At 36.4% G+C, this 18815-nt stretch overlaps 1 protein-coding gene across 2 annotated transcripts; it reads right to left on the bottom strand.

Annotated features, from left to right (window-relative positions):
* Window positions 1–14336: 14336 nt before the first annotated feature.
* On the bottom strand, window positions 14337–18658 carry LOC131017469 (violaxanthin de-epoxidase, chloroplastic). Of its 2 annotated transcripts, XM_057946222.1 has the most exons (7): window positions 18487–18646; window positions 17868–17983; window positions 16952–17246; window positions 16195–16361; window positions 16002–16098; window positions 15338–15729; window positions 14337–14964 (listed from the first exon to the last, which is right to left on the bottom strand). In XM_057946222.1, exons 3-7 carry the CDS (start codon window positions 17234–17236, stop codon window positions 14460–14462), a joined length of 1446 nt encoding a protein of 481 aa, XP_057802205.1. In that variant the 5' UTR covers window positions 17237–17246; window positions 17868–17983; window positions 18487–18646; the 3' UTR covers window positions 14337–14459. The 2 variants fall into 2 exon arrangements, with proteins under 2 accessions (XP_057802205.1, XP_057802204.1); XM_057946221.1 differs by lacking the exon at window positions 17868–17983 and having other exon boundaries at window positions 18487–18658.
* Window positions 18659–18815: the final 157 nt, after the last annotated feature.

Below are 18815 nucleotides of genomic sequence, written 5' to 3'. Positions count from 1 at the left end.
TTTTTAGGAATTTAAAATTTAATGCAATTTAAATTTGAAGTAAATTGTGTAATTTAAATTTATGAAATTAAACTTAAATGAAAAATGAAAAAATCAAAACTAATTCTATCATGTAAGCTATCATGTAACCCCACTGCAGCATCTTTACACTATGTGGTCCCCCCATCATAAAGTAGACTATCATGTAAGCTATCATGTAACCCCATTGCGGATGCTCTAAGGATTAAAGATTAAAGTGGGTGGTGGGACCATTTCCATAAAAGGAAAGTGGTATACTCTTTGCGGACGCCCAATATAGTAAAAGTGGTCTACTTTTGGCGGACGGAGGGAGTATTATACAACACATTGAAAATGGGAGCTTGATTGAATTGAAGTTGAGTCTTAGGGAAGTAAACCATTTACATATACGAGGAGGTTTTAACGAGAATCTTTATTTAAAATGAGAATGAAGAACTATTTTTAGCCATTCAATTATAAAAATTAATTTATAGTTAGGGGTGAATTTAGGATGGATTAAAAAAAAATACTTCGATCGAAATCGATATCAATACCATGAAGTAACTGAATGAACTGGAAAGGGGAAGGATAGGAGAATCATGTTGAGGTATTTAGTTTGATTTTTTTGCTAGCATACTTCATGGATATGACATATTTGGTTTAAATTTTTAATCATTTTAAATTGTGCTAATTTTAAGTTGAACTTAATTTAATACAAAAATAGACTTGTGCTTGTAATGGGCAGCTACGATATATATAGATTTGCCTCTGTTTACGGTAGGTACATCATCTTGATAGATACGCAGCAGCTGAGTTTGAATCATGGAGGAAGCGAAAAATTATTTTTTTCTTATTTTTTTTTCTAGTGCAGTTATAAATTTCACGATAAATGCAATAATTTTAAACATAAGTGCAGTTGTATTTTAAATAGCACTTTAAATTTTAAATTATTTGTGTGCGATTAGTTATGTTTAAATTATCAATCTGTATTAAATCACGAATCATTGATTTTACATCAATTGTATCATCAATCTATTTTTCAATTAGTAAGGCGCAAAATGACATTGTTTTATATCATGTCAGTTAAAGAAAAAAAAAACACACCGTATCATCTGTAAGTCACGTCAATTTTTCGAAACCAAAAAATACTCTCTCCGTCCCATGAAGCGTGACCCATTTCTTTTCGGCACGGGAATTAAGAAATTGGTATTTTGTGTGTTAAGTGTGGTAGGTGAAAAAGTGAAAAGGTGAATAAATGGTAAAATTTTTTGCTATTTTTAGAAACAGGTCAAGCTTCGTGGGACAATCCAAAAAGGAAAGTGGGTCACGCTTCGCGGGACGGAGGGAGTAATTTAAAATTTAAAAGATAATTCATAATCTAAAAGATACTTTAAAGTTTTTGTGATTTTTACCTTGAAAGAACATAAATTCCAATCGTCCAATCTTGTAGAAAACATCAAAATAGTCATACAAAACTTCAATTATCGCAGCGGAAGGATTAAACTCTTTGGTCGACAGAGCAGTGGAGAACGGATTTGTGTGGCCGGCGGAGATTGGGAAAGATTCAATTAGGATTTCACATCTCCAATACGCCGATGATTTGGTTTTCTTGTTGGCAGATGAAGAAGGAAATGCAGAGGCAGTTAAGTATATTTTGAGATTGTTCCAAATGATTTCAGGTCTGGCGGTGAATTTTAACAAGAGCAATCTCATGGGTATTGGAGTCGATGAAAATAGACTCGAGAGGATGGCGGCGGTCTTGGGATGTAAAGTTGGCTCTACGCCGTTCAAATATCTTGGTTTAAAGGTGGGTGGTGGCTGCAAAAAGGTGATTGACTGGAATTTTCTGGTCGAAAAAGTTAAGAAGAAAATTGATTCTTGGAAGAAAAGGAAGCTTTCTTTTGCAGGTCGAATCACTCTGGTGAAAGCTATTTTACAATCCATTCCTATCTATCAGCTTTCTTTCTCCTTTATTCCAAAAGCAACGGTGCGTGCCTTAAACTCTTTATGTGGCAATTTCCTGTGGGGAGGGGGGGGAGGAGGAATCTCGCACCCGGTGGCGTGGGTGAAGTGGAGTGACCTGTGCACTTCAAAATCAGAGGGGGGGCTTGATTTCAAAAACTTAGAATGGTTTAATCATGCTCTTGTGGTGAAATGGTTTTGGAGATTTTTAAAGGGGGGAGGAAGGTTGTGGGCTAGAGTGGTTAAATCGCTTTACGGGGACCTTGAGTGGGGTCAGAATTCGGTGAAATGTTCTGGTAGAGGCAGGGTCAGGGACGGATGGTGGTCTAGAGTCATCTCCGTGGTAGGAGGTTCGGGGGAGTCTTGGTTCCTTGACAATATTAGCATTAAAGTCGGGGATGGGAAGTCCACAAAATTCTGGGATCACAAGTGGGCGGGGTCGTTGCCTCTCAAACTGGTGTTTCCTAGGTTGTACCTCCTTAGTGCTAATAAAGAAGCCCTCATTAGTGAGTCGGGTTTTTGGGAGAACGGGGGCTTGTTCGCTATTATTTTCACCACGCCGCAAGTATACGGTGTAGTTGCAATAAGTGGAAGCAAGGTCGTATTCCACAAGGATTGGTGAATTTAAACTTCTAAATATTATTAATAAGTTGTTTTCAATCTATTTAGACAACCAAAGTTCAAGAGGTATTGAAAACTAAAACAAAGCTAAATTAAAGCAAGCAAAGTAAATAACAATAACATAAACTTAGTGAATAAATTGGGGAATGACTCAAAGGAAAGTTATCCTAGGGACTAGATTTCGATGGATCGTAATGAACTTCAATTTAAATCAATATAAATCTTGTTATGACTTACTTATCTAGGGCGATCTCCCCACTAGTTTTAGCCCCCTCCCGGACGACTAAAACAGTAGATTACGGGTCATAATTGCCGTCCCCGGTCAATTTCTAACCTATAACTCCCAATAGCACAAAAGATCAATAAGCCCTCACCCACCTCTCAACCTCCCGGTTTATTGAGATGATATGTATCAAACTCCTAATCTATTGTAATTATCCTCTCCCGATTCAAATCACAAATTAGAAATGCACAAAAGGTGGCCAACCAATCATACAAGAGATAAATCTAGGACTTGAAAAGATAACAATAAGCACAATCAAGATATATATTGAACAAAGAAATCAATCCATTACAAATCCATCTAATCTAATCCCTAAGATAAGAGATTTTAGCCAAGCATATTCATAATAAAAGCAAATCTCAAGTCATAAGAAAACATAAATAAAGATATAGAGAGATAGAGATTCATAGACAAATCCTATAATCTTGATCTTCAATCATGTAGTCTTGATGAGCTCCTTTCCAAGTCTTCCCCTTCTTTATTTGATTTTGGTGTTGTTTTTGTGTGTGGAAGAGAGAAAAAATGGTAGAGAATGGAGGCTAGGGTTTGGAATTGGAGAGTTGGGGAAGATGAAGTGGGTGTGTGTGGTGAATGAATGGGGAAAAGAAGAGAAAAATGGAGTTTTGAGGCTAAAATCGCGTTTGGGGTCCATTTGGGGGAGCCCCGCCCTTTTCCCGCGGTCACGGCCCGCGTCCGCGGCCTTCAAACGTGGGGGATGCTCAGGGGACCCGCGGTCCCGCCCCGCGGCCGCGGGTGGTGACCGCGGGTGTCTCCTGAGTCGGGAACAGCTGACCCGCGGTCTTACCCCGCGGCCGCGGGTGGTGACCGCGGGCTACTGGGCGTTATGCGCAGTCCGCTCGTTTTGCTCCGTTCTCCCTCGTCCGGACTCGGATTTGATCGCCGTTTGCGCTCACGGATTCCTCTCGAGACGTACTTCAATATAATATCTTCAAAATCCTCCAATTAATCCTTGATTTTTCCTGAAATTACTCCAAAACTACACCAAGACATCAAATCTTCATAAAACTCAATATTATGGTACAAACACGCATTGGCAAGCAAAATATGAAGGGAAATGACAACAAATCATGTGGAATTGAGGTACGAAAACCATGTTTGTCAACCCCCCCAAACTTAAAGCGTTGTTTGTCCCTAAACAACAAAGAGAAGAGAAATAAAAGATAACAAACATATGAGAATGAATTGGTGTCATTTCAAGGGCTTCAATTTTTTCAAAATATTTCACTAGTGTATCACAAGTAGATATGCATTTCAAGAAGTCACAAGTGATAGTAAGTTCAACATTATAGCCTTCAAGCTTGAATCCTCACAAGGTGAATGTTTCAATGATGCACTCGACTCTCAAGTGTTTAGAATGGACGTGTTTACACTCAATTCGAAACAATGCATGCAATCTACCATAGGCTTGCCATTTGTCCTAACTCTCTATGCTTCAATGTGTTATAAATAGAGATCAAAAAGGGCTTTCATTGGGTTGTAATGAGGGCTCTTTGGTAAGGTGAGTAGTTTTTTTAGGCAAAGTGACTCATCCCACAATCCATCAATCACAATGAACAAATCAACTTCACCATTTCTCTTATCAATCAAAAACCAAAATCCCTACATTTCATCTTTTCATCCTTAGTGATATCTATCATGGCTATGATTCGAAAGGCAAATCACTCCCCTTTATGCTCTTTTATTCACATTCATTTTCATTTCTTTCTCTTTCTAAGCTCATAGGGGACTAGTGATTTTCACTCAATCAAAGCTTGATAAGCAATTTCAATCATTTCCCAAACCTTTTCATCAAAGCAATCACTAACAATCTAAGTTCTACCCATCATTGGTTAATTCAAAGAAAAGTTATAAGGCACAAAAGTGGGTAAACTATGATCATATGAGAATTTGGACAAGATTTGGGTTAAGTGGTTTGCAAAGATGGCCTTCAATCATCTCAACATTCATAACACATCTACTTTTATTTTCAAGAGAGGACTCATGGCAAGTTCTAGAGACCAACATACATGCTCAATCGATTTACACTCAAGAACAAAATGAGATTGTGATAATATGACAATCAATGGCTCAAATCTTACAAGCTCATTATCAAGTTCTTGGAGGCAAAACATTTAACTCACTTGTCACAAGTTCAAACTTTTCATGCATAATCCACAAGTGATACACACAATTTCTTTTCAAAAGCAACATTCATATCATAAGCCCAACACACATTTCATCCAACTCATGTTTTTCAACAATCAAGCTCAAAAACAAAAGACAAGGAAAAGCTAAAAAAACATAGACAAAACTAATTATTGTAACATAACTAAACTAACTAAATAAATAAACAACGGATAAATGAGATAAGTAACTCATCTTCACCCTCCCCCCAAACTTATTTCACACAAAGGAGAAATAAGTTTGGATGAAGGAGAAAATGGTTACTTGTCTCGTACTCACAAACGAGGTGGAGGCTTAGGCGGTGGCCATTTCTCATCAAATTTGCATGCTCCATCCACCGCGACCCAAAAATATGGTGGCTTTGCAATTCTTGAGACATCACGGGCGTCATGATAATCTCGTTCACCATCTAGAGTACCACCACACTCAAACAATTCCTTATTAGACAAATCAAAGTGAAAATCAAAAGATGAAGATAAATAAAAGTGAAAGAAGCAAGCTTTCATAGAATCGCCTGTGGCGAGGTAAGGATCGACAAAATTTTTGACTTTGCTTTCTTTAAAGCTTGTGAAATCTTCATCTTTTTGAAATTGTAGAGGTTGTGTCGGAAAAGTTGGGCTCTCGACTTCAAGGGGTTTGGAGAATTGATCCTCATCTTCTTCATACTCTTCTTCAACTTCTTGAGGCTCTTCACTTAGCATTGGCATTGGTTCCTCATACAAGGTTCCATTTTGAAGGCTAATGGCCATGCACAAATCATCAATTCGCTTTTGATTTTCCATAGTGGTAGCCAAAGACCTTCTTTGCTCTTCTAGCATAACCTCCGATTTTGCTAGACTTTTTTCTATCCAAGCTTGTGTAGCTATGAAGAATTGAAGGAGATCGTCTTTTGAATTTGATTTCTCCTCTTGATAGTATCGATTTCCCCCTTGGAAGCCTTCTTGAGTGGAATAAGAAATTTCATAATTCCAACTATTGAAATGGTCCTCATACTCCAATGGTGATTGCCACTCCATGGCATTGCACCCCATGTCATAAAAGTCACCATAGGAAGGTATTGGTTGGAAGGCTTTTTGGATCATTGGTTGCCTACAATTTCTTTTGGCTTCCAAAACACGCAACTTAAGTTGCATCAACGCCAATTGTAGTTGGAGTTGCTCAACCAACTCATTCCTTCCATCATCCATTTTTGGTGCCGCTTTTACGGTTGTGGAGCAATTTTCTCTAACAAAAACAAATAAACATATAAATAAACAAACATAAAAACAATATCTAAATTAGATAAAAACAACTTTTCACAATATCAAAAGTAAAAACTCAACCAATCCCCGGCAACGGCGCCAAAAACTTGTTCGCTATTATTTTCACCACGCCGCAAGTATACGGTGTAGCTGCAATAAGTGGAAGCAAGGTCGTATTCCACAAGGATTGGTGAATTTAAACTTCTAAATATTATTAATAAGTTGTTTTCAATCTATTTAGACAACCAAAGTTCAAGAGGTATTGAAAACTAAAACAAAGCTAAATTAAAGCAAGCAAAGTAAATAACAATAACATAAACTTAGTGAATAAATTGGGGAATGACTCAAAGGAAAGTTATCCTAGGGACTAGATTTCGATGGATCGTAATGAACTTCAATTTAAATCAATATAAATCTTGTTATGACTTACTTATCTAGGGCGATCTCCCCACTAGTTTTAGCCCCCTCCCGGACGACTAAAACAGTAGATTACGGGTCATAATTGCCGTCCCCGGTCAATTTCTAACCTATAACTCCCAATAGCACAAAAGATCAATAAGCCCTCACCCACCTCTCAACCTCCCGGTTTATTGAGATGATATGTATCAAACTCCTAATCTATTGTAATTATCCTCTCCCGATTCAAATCACAAATTAGAAATGCACAAAAGGTGGCCAACCAATCATACAAGAGATAAATCTAGGACTTGAAAAGATAACAATAAGCACAATCAAGATATATATTGAACAAAGAAATCAATCCATTACAAATCCATCTAATCTAATCCCTAAGATAAGAGATTTTAGCCAAGCATATTCATAATAAAAGCAAATCTCAAGTCATAAGAAAACATAAATAAAGATATAGAGAGATAGAGATTCATAGACAAATCCTATAATCTTGATCTTCAATCATGTAGTCTTGATGAGCTCCTTTCCAAGTCTTCCCCTTCTTTATTTGATTTTGGTGTTGTTTTTGTGTGTGGAAGAGAGAAAAAATGGTAGAGAATGGAGGCTAGGGTTTGGAATTGGAGAGTTGGGGAAGATGAAGTGGGTGTGTGTGGTGAATGAATGGGGAAAAGAAGAGAAAAATAGAGTTTTGAGGCTAAAATCGCGTTTGGGGTCCATTTGGGGGAGCCCCGCCCTTTTCCCGCGGTCACGGCCCGCGTCCGCGGCCTTCAAACGTGGGGGATGCTCAGGGGACCCGCGGTCCCGCCCCGCGGCCGCGGGTGGTGACCGCGGGTGTCTCCTGAGTCGGGAACAGCTGACCCGCGGTCTTACCCCGCGGCCGCGGGTGGTGACCGCGGGCTACTGGGCGTTATGCGCAGTCCGCTCGTTTTGCTCCGTTCTCCCTCGTCCGGACTCGGATTTGATCGCCGTTTGCGCTCACGGATTCCTCTCGAGACGTACTTCAATATAATATCTTCAAAATCCTCCAATTAATCCTTGATTTTTCCTGAAATTACTCCAAAACTACACCAAGACATCAAATCTTCATAAAACTCAATATTATGGTACAAACACGCATTGGCAAGCAAAATATGAAGGGAAATGACAACAAATCATGTGGAATTGAGGTACGAAAACCATGTTTGTCAGGGCTGGAAGTGGGATCTGAGTTGGAGACGAGAGCTCTTCGAAAGGGAAAAGAGGGGGGTTCATGACCTGTTGTCCTTCATTTCTGGTGCCAATCTTGTTGCAGGTGTGCCTGATGTTTGGTCCTGGTCCGCCGCTAAAGATGGTATTTTTTCCACTAAGTCGGCTTACGAAGTCATCAAAGAGACAAGACAAGAAAGGCGAACCTCGGAAGCGATCAATGAGATCCTCTCCAAGGTGTGGAAAAGCCCAGTCCCGCTTAAAGCAAGAGTCATGGCCTGGAGGACGCTCAGAGATCGACTACCTACTTGCGCCAATCTTAGAAGAAGAAACATTGTGCTGAATGAAGTTGATACCGGATGTAATGCGTGCTTTCATAGCGAGGAGACGATTAACCATCTGCTTTTTCACTGCCCAAAGACTGAAAAAGTTTGGGATGATATCTTTAGATGGCTTGGCATCTGTTTCGTGCGACCACAAAGCGTGGTTTCACACTTCCTTCTCTTTACCAACTTTGGAAACCGGAAAGAAAGTCGGAAATTCCTGTTGGCGCTGTGGTGTTGTGTTGCTTGGGTCGTTTGGAGATGTAGAAATACGAGCAGATTCGAAGAAAAAGGATGGAAAATTTCCAAAGTGGTCTCGGAGATTAAGGTGAGAATGTGGGGTTGGGGTAAGATCTTCGGGTTTCTTAACTCTGATTCGAGTTTAGAAGCCTGGATTGCGGGAGTTCCATCTCCTATGACGTAATTTTCTTTTGGTACTGCTGGTACCTTCGTTCTTCCTTTTAATAAATTCCTTTTCTTATCAAAAAAAAAAACACGATAGAAAGAGGAAAAGAAAAATCATTATCTTGTGCCTTCCTAAAACAAGAAAAGGCTATTTATTTCACTTATCTATGTTTTAATTTATAGTGTAGTGGAGTTCCATTTAAGACAGATTGTCAAAGGAAACGAAGACAAGGAAAATGAGGTGGAGTTTGCGTCAAAGACAAATTAGGTAAGACTATTGGAATCTGTGTGAGTGTGAAGACAAGTGATGGGAGTCAACCAAAGCCCACTTTTAGTGCCTAATTATTGACATTAAAAATGAACCCTTTTTGTATTTTATTTAATCTTTTAATGGTTACCAATGTGTGAAGGCACTTCTTGGTCGGTTTATTTTTAGGCCACACTACACCACTCCACTAGATCTAGCAGCTACCCAATTTTTTATTAGTAGTGAAATAAATAGTCGGTTAATTTTGGAAAATTGAAAAACAAAGGAAATTAGATTCAAATAGTGTGGTGTTTGATTTTCCCTTTTATAAAGGGTGTTGTCACTATAGGCCCATCTTTCTGTTTTGCCTTAGACAATTTGAATAACCAAATAAAAAATTTAAAATATATTTCAATAAATTATATATTATATATATATATATATATATATAGGGTGGGGTTAATGTAGAAACCCCCCTTAAGATGAGAACTAGGAACCTAATCTAAACCATTGATTTAGAAAAAATAGATGGCTGAGATTAATAATACAAATGCACAATTTAATTAGTAATTTAAATATAATTAAAATTCTAAGGGTAAAAATGTAATACTGGAATTCTAAATTAGTCACACGATTTCTTATTCCTAATTCATTTTGAATTGTTGACTTTTATCTTGGGTTTCAAGGTGAGTGGAGCCGCCTATGCACCTCCAACCCACCGATCAAAACTGTGGACGGCGATCGAAACGGTGCAAGTCGAAGGTGGTTTCCGGCGTTGTACTGTGCAAGTAGAAGGTGGTTTCGGACGCTGATCTGTGCAATTCGAAGGCTGTTTCCGGCGTCGATTTGTGCAAGTCGAAGGCGGTTTCCGGCGCCGATCAGTGCAAGGAGACAGTGGAGGCGATTGCCTCGGAACTGTGCAAGACAAAGGCGATTCTATAGCAGGCGGAGAAAGGCACGCATTTCTATGCATCTTTGGTCTAAGGCCGCGATGGCGACAGAGCTGTTTAACACATCTGACCGCGGAGATTTAGCTTTCCGTTGATTGATTTAGTACAGGCGGCAACCGAATCCGGGTTTTTTAAGTTTTTAACATTCATCTGCACTTTGAAATTTAGTTTGCATAGTTCCTTGATTGAGTTGCACAGTTTCATGTCTTATTGCTTAGTTTCTTATTTTGTTGCATAGTTCGAAATTCTAGATGCATAGATTATAATGCATAGTTAATATATCTTCTTGCACAATTAAATTAGTTTTTGTTTCGTGTGGTCGATCTGAAATTTGCTCAAGAACTTGATGGAATTTGTTTAGTATAACTGGTGTTTCTAATTTTCATGATTAAAACGTGTAATTGAATAGGTTTGGGAATTTGATGAAGCTGTCGTTTGTTTCGAAATTATTGAACAGCAATTTCTTGAATGCACAACTGATTGATTCAGATGCATAGTAGGGATTGAAATTGAGTAGTAGGTTTCGATGTTGTGTAGGTGTATAAGTTTTAGTAGCATACTTGAAGATATCCTAATTGCATAGTTAGTTGATGAAGTACATAGATCATTTTTTGGCTTGTATTGCATATATTATAATTTTGGATGCGTAGTTTGAGTTGCATAGTTGGAAGTTGAAGTGCATAGATGATTATTCGGGTTGTGTTGTAGAAGATGAAATTGTAATTGCATTGTTCATAGATGGAGTGCATAGGTCCTTTATTGATTCGCAATTCATAGATTAAATTGCATAGTTGATTATTGAAAATGCATATATGAAATTTGACAGTTGGTTTTCAAATATTAAATAGCACATTAGAGTTTCAAAATTGCATAGATGAAATTATAATTGCATAGTTAATTGTACAAAGTGAAGTGAAGAACATAAAAAGTATTTAATTTATGTATTACATTTCTACCATTTTAGTAATTTCAATTACATTTAAATTATAAATTAAAATGTGCATCTGTACTATAATCTCAGTCCTCTATTTTACTTAAATCAATGATTGTTATTGGTTCTTAGTTACAATGCAACTAAAATCTACATATAAATAGAATGAACTGCATAATTAATTGTGCAAAAAAGTAAAAGGGAATGCAACTCAAAAATTAAACGTGCAACAGTAGACATATAATTATGCAATTATATAATTTACTTATGCAACTCATAGATATTATGCAAATAAATTTTAAAATAATATTCATTAAGTCTTAACGTGCAATACAAATAAAATAAGGCTCTCTATAATGATAAAATAGTATTCACTAAGTCTTAGTATCTATTATTGAGTATAATTAAAAAACAAGAAGAAAAAAAAAACGTCACTAACAATTTAATCCAATATTTAAGAGTATTTAATTAAATAAGAATAATATATAAGGACTAAAATATCCTTCTAGTAAACAAAAATAAAAAAAAACGGTAAAAGGGAACTAACCAAATCAGAAAAGGCGGCTATTTAAAAACAATCAATCCTAACCACTAGATCTTCAATTTTAAAGGCTAAGATGTGGTTCCTAGTTCTCATGTTAAAAGAGGTTTTTATTAGATATACATATGTGTGTGTGTTGTAGGAGGTACCATATAAATTTTGCTCATAAATATTGATTTATGAATGAGCAAGAAGATTGATCTTCATGTACTTTTTACTCATATAATAATAATAGATTTTGTAATTAATACTCCATCTGTCTTATTAAACATGACTCATTTCTTTTCAGTACGAATATTAAGAAGAAGATGTAAATTCGATAACACTAATAGGATCCATAACTTTTTAATAATTAAATATTACATTTTAAGAAAATAAGTCATCTTTAATGCATGGGACAATCCTAAATAAAAAGTGACTCATGTTTAATGGAACGAAGGAATAATCAGTAAAATTAAATTGCATTTTTCCCAAATTCAGATTTTGCACGCACTAACTTTAAAATATGTCTTACAATTACTAAACTTTTAATTTAATTTAATTTTGCTATAACGAGACCAAGATCTGTCATTATTTATCCCACTAAACACAATTTAGATATCAATAATTTAAATGCGACGTTTCGCCAAATTAAAAAAATAATAATCGATTGATTTAATCACCTCGAATGTTTCAGGCATTGCGTTAACATTAAATTGGGTCAGAATCCAATGTGTTAGCAAAATCAAATGAATTTAAAATTTCGATAATTATCAAACAAATTTTTTAAGTTAATATGTTAAATCAAAATATGATAAAAGTTTAATAATTTAGTGACTATTATTCACTTCTTTATGTTTTTTTTATATATATTACAATAATTACTTTTTACGTATCACAATTTCTTAGAGCATCAACAACCATTGCACCCACTCCAGCAATGGTATTGCACTCACTTGGGTGCAATGGATTTTATTTTATTTTTGATATAGTTTTATTCTAGTTTCCATTTTAAATTTACAATAATTGATAAATTAAAATTTCATTGAATTCAAATTCAAATCCTACATTGATTGAATTAAAGTTGCAATACAATAAATTAAAATCCTAAATTACTTAAATTAAAATAAACATAAAATAAAAAATCCTAAAAATCCTAAAATAGAATGATGAATGTTTTTGTAAGAAAGTTGATATATATAGGTGCTAAGAATTTAAAAAAAAAAAAAGGCAACGGATAGAAAAAAACGGTACAAAAAAAACGGCTATTGCCGATTTATTTAACTTGCAATTTTTTTTTCCAATTTTCCTTTTTTTTTTTGGTTTGAAAAGGGGCGCGTGTAAATACGCCCCCTCTTTCGCTCCCACACGCTGCTGGTGCGTTCCATCGCCCCACCCCATTGCACCCGGGTGCAGCAATGCCAGCGGGTGCGATAGGCCGGGTTCGATCCGGCCTTCGCACCCAGCGTTGTTCATGCTCTTAGTATATGACTTGTTAATTCTTCAAAGATAACATCGAATCACTCGTTTCGATTAACGAACCTAAAACTTTTTACCCTTTTCACCAAGAAGCACTTTTGGGAAATGAAGAATGGGAGTCAACACAACATAAGTAAAAATGTAAGAAGACTTTTGCATCACCATGATTTGCGCTGCAGCATCTTTCTCAAATTACAGCACCATAATTATTGGCCCAGTGGGAAAAACAATGCATATGGTGATATTTTAGCAATGGAGATGTTATGCAACATTTACTGTTACTGTTCATGTATATATACTATCATGTGCAATTATATCTCTATATAAATAAAATATATTTTATCTTTTATGTTTCACTAGTAAATTTATTTTTTAATAATAGTTGTTATTAAAATAAGAAACATTGTAATATAATGAACCCTAATTAATGTTATTGAAGTTTAATAACATTATAGTGTGCGTGTGTTGGCCAAGCGGTAAGGGGTTAATGCATAAGGTCATAGGTCTTGGATTCGAGTCCCATGTGGTGCGGTCTTTAAATTTCTTTATTTAATACTGTTAATTTATATAAAAAAATAATAACATTATATACCATATATATGGAATAACCAACCATAATAATCGATTATTAATTAAAACTTTACGGATATTATGTTGAAAGATAAGTCTTTACGTCAATATTCGGATTCCCAATGAATAACTATAAAATAATAAATAAAACACTAGAAATTAAAATTGAATGAGACAATGAAAAAAACTGAAAAAAAATAATAATAATGGGATACCAACAAGTGGAGAAGAGGATCCCAAATAATTTGGTGGATAATGGTATCTCTTTACATTGCCGGATTTTATATCTAAACCGAATTTTCTCAAAATTGTTCGAGTTTTAGCAAAGGAAAAAATAGAAGAAATTCCCAATGTCTCATGCATATTCAATTTCAACTAAACAAAAATTGAGACTATGGATCGCCGTTGCCCTCTTGGGCCCACCTCTAGATCCATCTCTACATAAGAAATTAGCTATCTCATAAAGTTTTTACATGGCCCTAAAAAAAAAGATTCTACATGGCCAAAGTTGATAATAAAATCTATATTAGTAAAATCCAACTAAATCAAATCAAAATATCTATAAAGATTAAATTGATCTTGGGCTCGTTAATTTTGAGCTTTAGCATCTCCTAAACAAAATTTGGGCTCTAGCCCAAATTGTTGTTTGATTCAACTAGCCTATTATAGAAAGATGTTTGCAATTGATATGTGATTCAACTTGCCCTATTATAAAAAAATTTGATGGAGGCAAAAAAGTAATTTCCAGAGTCAGAAAATACAGTTGGTAACCAAAGATGACCACTGGCTGACCCGAGGAGCTAAAGGGGGCTTAAGCCCCCACTAAACATTTTTTTGTATATATTATTATTCTTTTGAAATAGTCAAATTATTGATGTTTTACGGGAATGATTGTACAATAGTCCCATTAACAAATTAATAGTATAAATGTATCGACAACGAAGTGCAACTCAATTAGTAAGACGCTTCTCCTTTAACTAATAGGTCGAGGGTTCAAGTTATTGCGGAGAAAAATGAAGAATCATTATTGATCATTTTTGAAAAAAATAGTACTATAATGTATCATGAATGAACTATATATACATTAGTAGTCTTGAAACAAAATGGTAATAAAAATCAATGTAGCTTTTTCTTTCAACTATATAAACATTCACCTAAGTTTTCTCAAAGGCAGAGCTCCACCAAAGAGCTTCTCCACCTCAGTTGCCTCCATTTTCAGCTCACTCAACAGATCCATCTCTTCCTTATTCAGCTCTTGTAGGAGGTAATCTTTGTCCTTGATCAGCTCTTGGAACCCTTTCATAAGCCTCTCGAGTAACGACATCTCCGCCTTTGCGACCTCCAGCTCAACCTCCTGCTCGATCTCCTCGACCTCCCTCACGATGATCTCCTCGCCCTCCTCCACCGTCTTCTCCAGCCTCTCGACAAGGGGGGGCTCGGGCCCACACGTATTGTCCGTTTTGATGAACTGGCTCAGGTCGCGGCCGACATTCTTGGCCGCCTTCTCTAGCCGGGGCACGATGCTCTCGGGCAGGACCGCGCTTCTGGTGTAGATCACTGCGCCGCCGTAGCCGTCCCACGCATCGTTCCGGCCGCGGTAGTAGACGAATATGTAGTCGTCGGGTTTGTTTTCCACTTGGGATGAGAGAATGTACCTGCTCAAGTGATTCAGAATCATCATTTTTCTTTTTCCTAGGAGAAACAAATTATTTAAGTGCACGTTTACTTTGGTGATTAGCCTTGATAGATAAAAATAATAAGATTAATCCCTTGTTGACTTAGATGAATTACAACTTTGGGATATTATAAGGCTCTTAATTATTTCTATAATTTAAGCTAATTTTACTTGATTCTAATCTCATTGAAAGGGTGGGATTGGAGAAATCCTACTCTTCGAGATTAAAATACTCAATCATGCAAAGTAAACACCCCTAACAGTATGTCGAACTATATAGGAAGTGCACAAATCCGAGGAACGAGGATGAAAAACCAGATTTATGCAAAAGGATGAGAGGCAGTAGAGGTTACCAGTCGTCTTGGTAGTGAAGATACTCGTTGTCGTGGTTGTATAATATCCCCGGATATTTAGGATCTTGGACGAAGTTCTGAACCGCTGTTCGAGTGAAAAAGCCGGTATCCGGAGTCTTGATCCGCCATGTCAAGTTCGCCACGAGCTTGCTGCCCTCAGTGTGGAACTCGTGCAGCTGGCAATCAAAAGTGTCAAACGTAGGATTCAAGCCACTGCTTATGAACCACTTCCCATTGAAATCACTCATGTTGAAGTTCTGCACTAGAACTGCCGGATCTGGTGCGGGAAACTCGCCTAGATCGGATTTACGAGGCACACACTTCTTCCGTGAGACTGCACAGTCGTTGAACTCGTCCACAACGCTGTTTGCAAACAGATCTCCGCACTTTATCTGGCAATCATACACAAGGATGCATGATGAGAAACCTACTACTCCCTCCGTCCCATTAAAGATGGCTCGTTTTTTTTATTTTGGACCGTCCCATTAAAGATGGCCCATTTCCATAAAAGGCAATATTTAACTCTTAAAAAGATATGGGCCCAATCACTTTTATCCAATTTACACTTTCTCCTTAATCTATGTGTCCAAAAGAAGTGAGGGAACGAAGGAGGGAGTACTTATTAGAGGTGAACAAGTTTAAGGTGTCGTGTTGGGAGTTATACCTGGCACTCAGTCTCGTCGGGCCTGTTGTTGCAGGTGTTGAGGCACGCAACGTTGGCAGCACATGAAGGATTCGCAATGCACTTTGCAAGTTCTAACCTGTGCCAACATCATTGCTCGTGATCAGTATTGGCATAATCACGTTCGTGTTCGTGTTCATACTAAAACAAAGGGGAAAACTCAACATCTCGTTACCTGCACTCCTTCAGCAAGCAAGTGCAAGTTTTTAGAGCATCCACAGCCCCAGCTGATGGAGCCAACATCAGTGCTAACGCCACCACGATTGCTGCTCCCTCGACATAGCTCCGTTTCTTCCAAAAATCAAGAGTCAACGCCTCTGGGAAACGTAGTTTCTTCCTCACCTACACAGAAGGACTATTTGTTAAACAGAAAGCAACAGACAACTCTATCACAACCGGACTTCTCTAAGGATAGTTAAATCGAAAATATTATATAGAAAGGGGTCATGCTTAACTTGTTCTTACTTAACATCTCAAACATACATTCATAATCAATACTCGAGTACTGAATAAGACATCAAAGGGTCGAAGCATAATATACATAAATTACTTGAATACTAAGGTATGTTCTCTTTAATTAGTTGTAAATTTATCATGAAAAAATAAGGGACAATTTTTTTTCATCTCTTTAAATCCCTCATTTTTTACCCTTATTTTCTATACAAGATAATTTCATCCTCTCTTGTTCCTTTTTTGCACTTCAAGGATGAATAGAAAATGGTGAAATTCTCTTTTGTAGAAAATGAGAGAAAAAGGAGGGATTTAAAGGTACAAATTTGTTTTTTCTCTCATTTTCTCATGATAAATTTACAATCAAAGAAAACACACCTTAAAAACTATTTAGAGCATTTGGAAGAGGAAAAAAACATGACTGAGATATATGCATGAGGAACTCTTTCTGAGTATATATAGAAGTGGAAGTCATCAATCACCTCAGCTATGACTGAGCTAATCCCACGGTTCGAAGGAGCACTCTTCCCCGTCCCTATGGGCGACTGTCTCGAGCCCAACCCTTCACGAAACTGATGAGTTTTTAACAGCTTCAGGTACCGGAGGTTCCATTTACCCGAACCTACTCTTACCATTAGATTGCCGCCGTTGAGATCAGCTCTGCTACTGCAGCCAAACCTTTCACAACTACTAACTAGTTTCGATTTATCGTGCAGTAATTTGCTTTCACCATTGGAAAGCACTCCCGAGTATAGCGGGAAAGCCATGGTTCACTACCTGAGTTGGAGTAAATGTGTCACATATTGCAAAAGAATGAATTCACCAAAGATACAAAAGCTCCAAGCATTGCTTGTGAGATATATTGTGTTGCAGTACAAAAACATGATTGTTTTTTTATTTCTCCAAACAATGTAAAACTCCATTAGCATATCCTCACTCTCATGAACTATTTTAGGTCAATCTTCAATATATCCACTCACAACTACAAGTAGATACTCACAACTATAAGTAAATACAAAGATAGTTTAGATTTTCTAAATAGAGAAGATACAAAAACATAAAAACGAATTAATAGCCCCTACCAATAGAAAAGCTAACACTAGAATCCTCCACTTCTTGAAGCAAGGCTATTAACTGTTCAAATCACCACAAATTGTTACATATTTATTTTTTTTCCAATTTTTTTTTATAGTTCATATATGAGTTAATTGTTTATAAATACACGAAGTATATCCTAATTTCAGTTCTTAACCAACATTATTTTTTCTTGGTCAAACAATACATTATATTTTCTCGGGTTGAAAATTTATCATGAGAAAATAAAGAAAAAGAAATGAAGGATTTAGAGAGAATTTTTTTGATGTATTTACAGGCAATTAATCCTTCATAGAATCTTACTGATATTCCTTGGAGAGAATCATGAATCTATCCGCCTTAATTCATTGACATTTTCAATGAGCTTGCATCTTCTATGAATTTAACAGCTAAGAGAGTTTTATCTTTCAAGATAACGGCTGCGGGTATCTCAAACAACAACAACAAAAAAGATTCAATTTTATACTTGTAAGTATCTTTCAATTGATCAAACATCAGCATAAAGAAACCGTTTGTTCAATTATATAATATGCTAATTTTAGATTAAGCTCTTGAGCTGAAGTAGCATATTCTACTAAAAACTTACTATAATTGGAATGTCAAGCTGCTAAAACCATAACATTATTCCTTAATTAGTTTTCTTCATTCTCAACTCGAAATATATATATACACTAACACTACGAAAGTAAAACACAGACCTTCAATTGTACCTTTTTTTTTGGCAGCAAGAATCAATTTTTAATCAAACTAAATACCAGCATTGCACAATCTCTCACAACCTCTCAAAAACTAAAATAAGCTTTCAAAATGCACAATCACACCTAACAAACTGTGGTGAATATGAGAAATGCCGAAGCTATTATTAACCAGTGCAAACTAAGACAACATCAAATGTACAAACGTGAGAGCAGAGGGTACACACCTTGAATTTGTGAAACAAGAATGGCCGTTTGTGGGCATTCTTTTTTTTGGGCATTCAGCATATAGAGTAGTTGAAAGAGAGAAAAAGATTGGGAATTTGGAAGGGAAGAGAGGTGACGTGTGGAGTTGAAAGCATGTGTGGTTGGATAAGGGGTCTTGTGATTATGAGCCCTGCAACGTTGATCGGTTGGAAATTTCTACAATTTAATTTCACATATTTTTGCCCCATTAAATTAATAGGTTTTCCATTTGATGGATAATAAATTTTAATTTTATAAGATATATACTATATTATTTGATTGGATAAATTTGGTTGGGGACTTTAATTTG

This window comes from Salvia miltiorrhiza, chromosome 3, assembly GCF_028751815.1.
Source record: "Salvia miltiorrhiza cultivar Shanhuang (shh) chromosome 3, IMPLAD_Smil_shh, whole genome shotgun sequence".
Taxonomy (NCBI): Eukaryota; Viridiplantae; Streptophyta; class Magnoliopsida; order Lamiales; family Lamiaceae; genus Salvia; species Salvia miltiorrhiza.
Note: the sequence above shows the minus strand (reverse complement) of the source record. Positions and strands in the feature narration are given on the sequence as shown.

Coding starts and splice junctions, on each gene's coding strand:
- LOC131017469 (XM_057946221.1), bottom strand. CDS start 17,236: ATGGCTTTCCCGCTATACTCGGGAGTGCTTTCCAATGGTGAAAGCAAA. Junction 15,730..16,001: donor CCGACGAGACTGAGTGCCAG/GTATAACTCCCA, acceptor TATGATTGCCAG/ATAAAGTGCGGAGATCTGTT. Junction 14,965..15,337: donor CTTCACTACCAAGACGACTG/GTAACCTCTACT, acceptor TCACTTGAGCAG/GTACATTCTCTCATCCCAAG.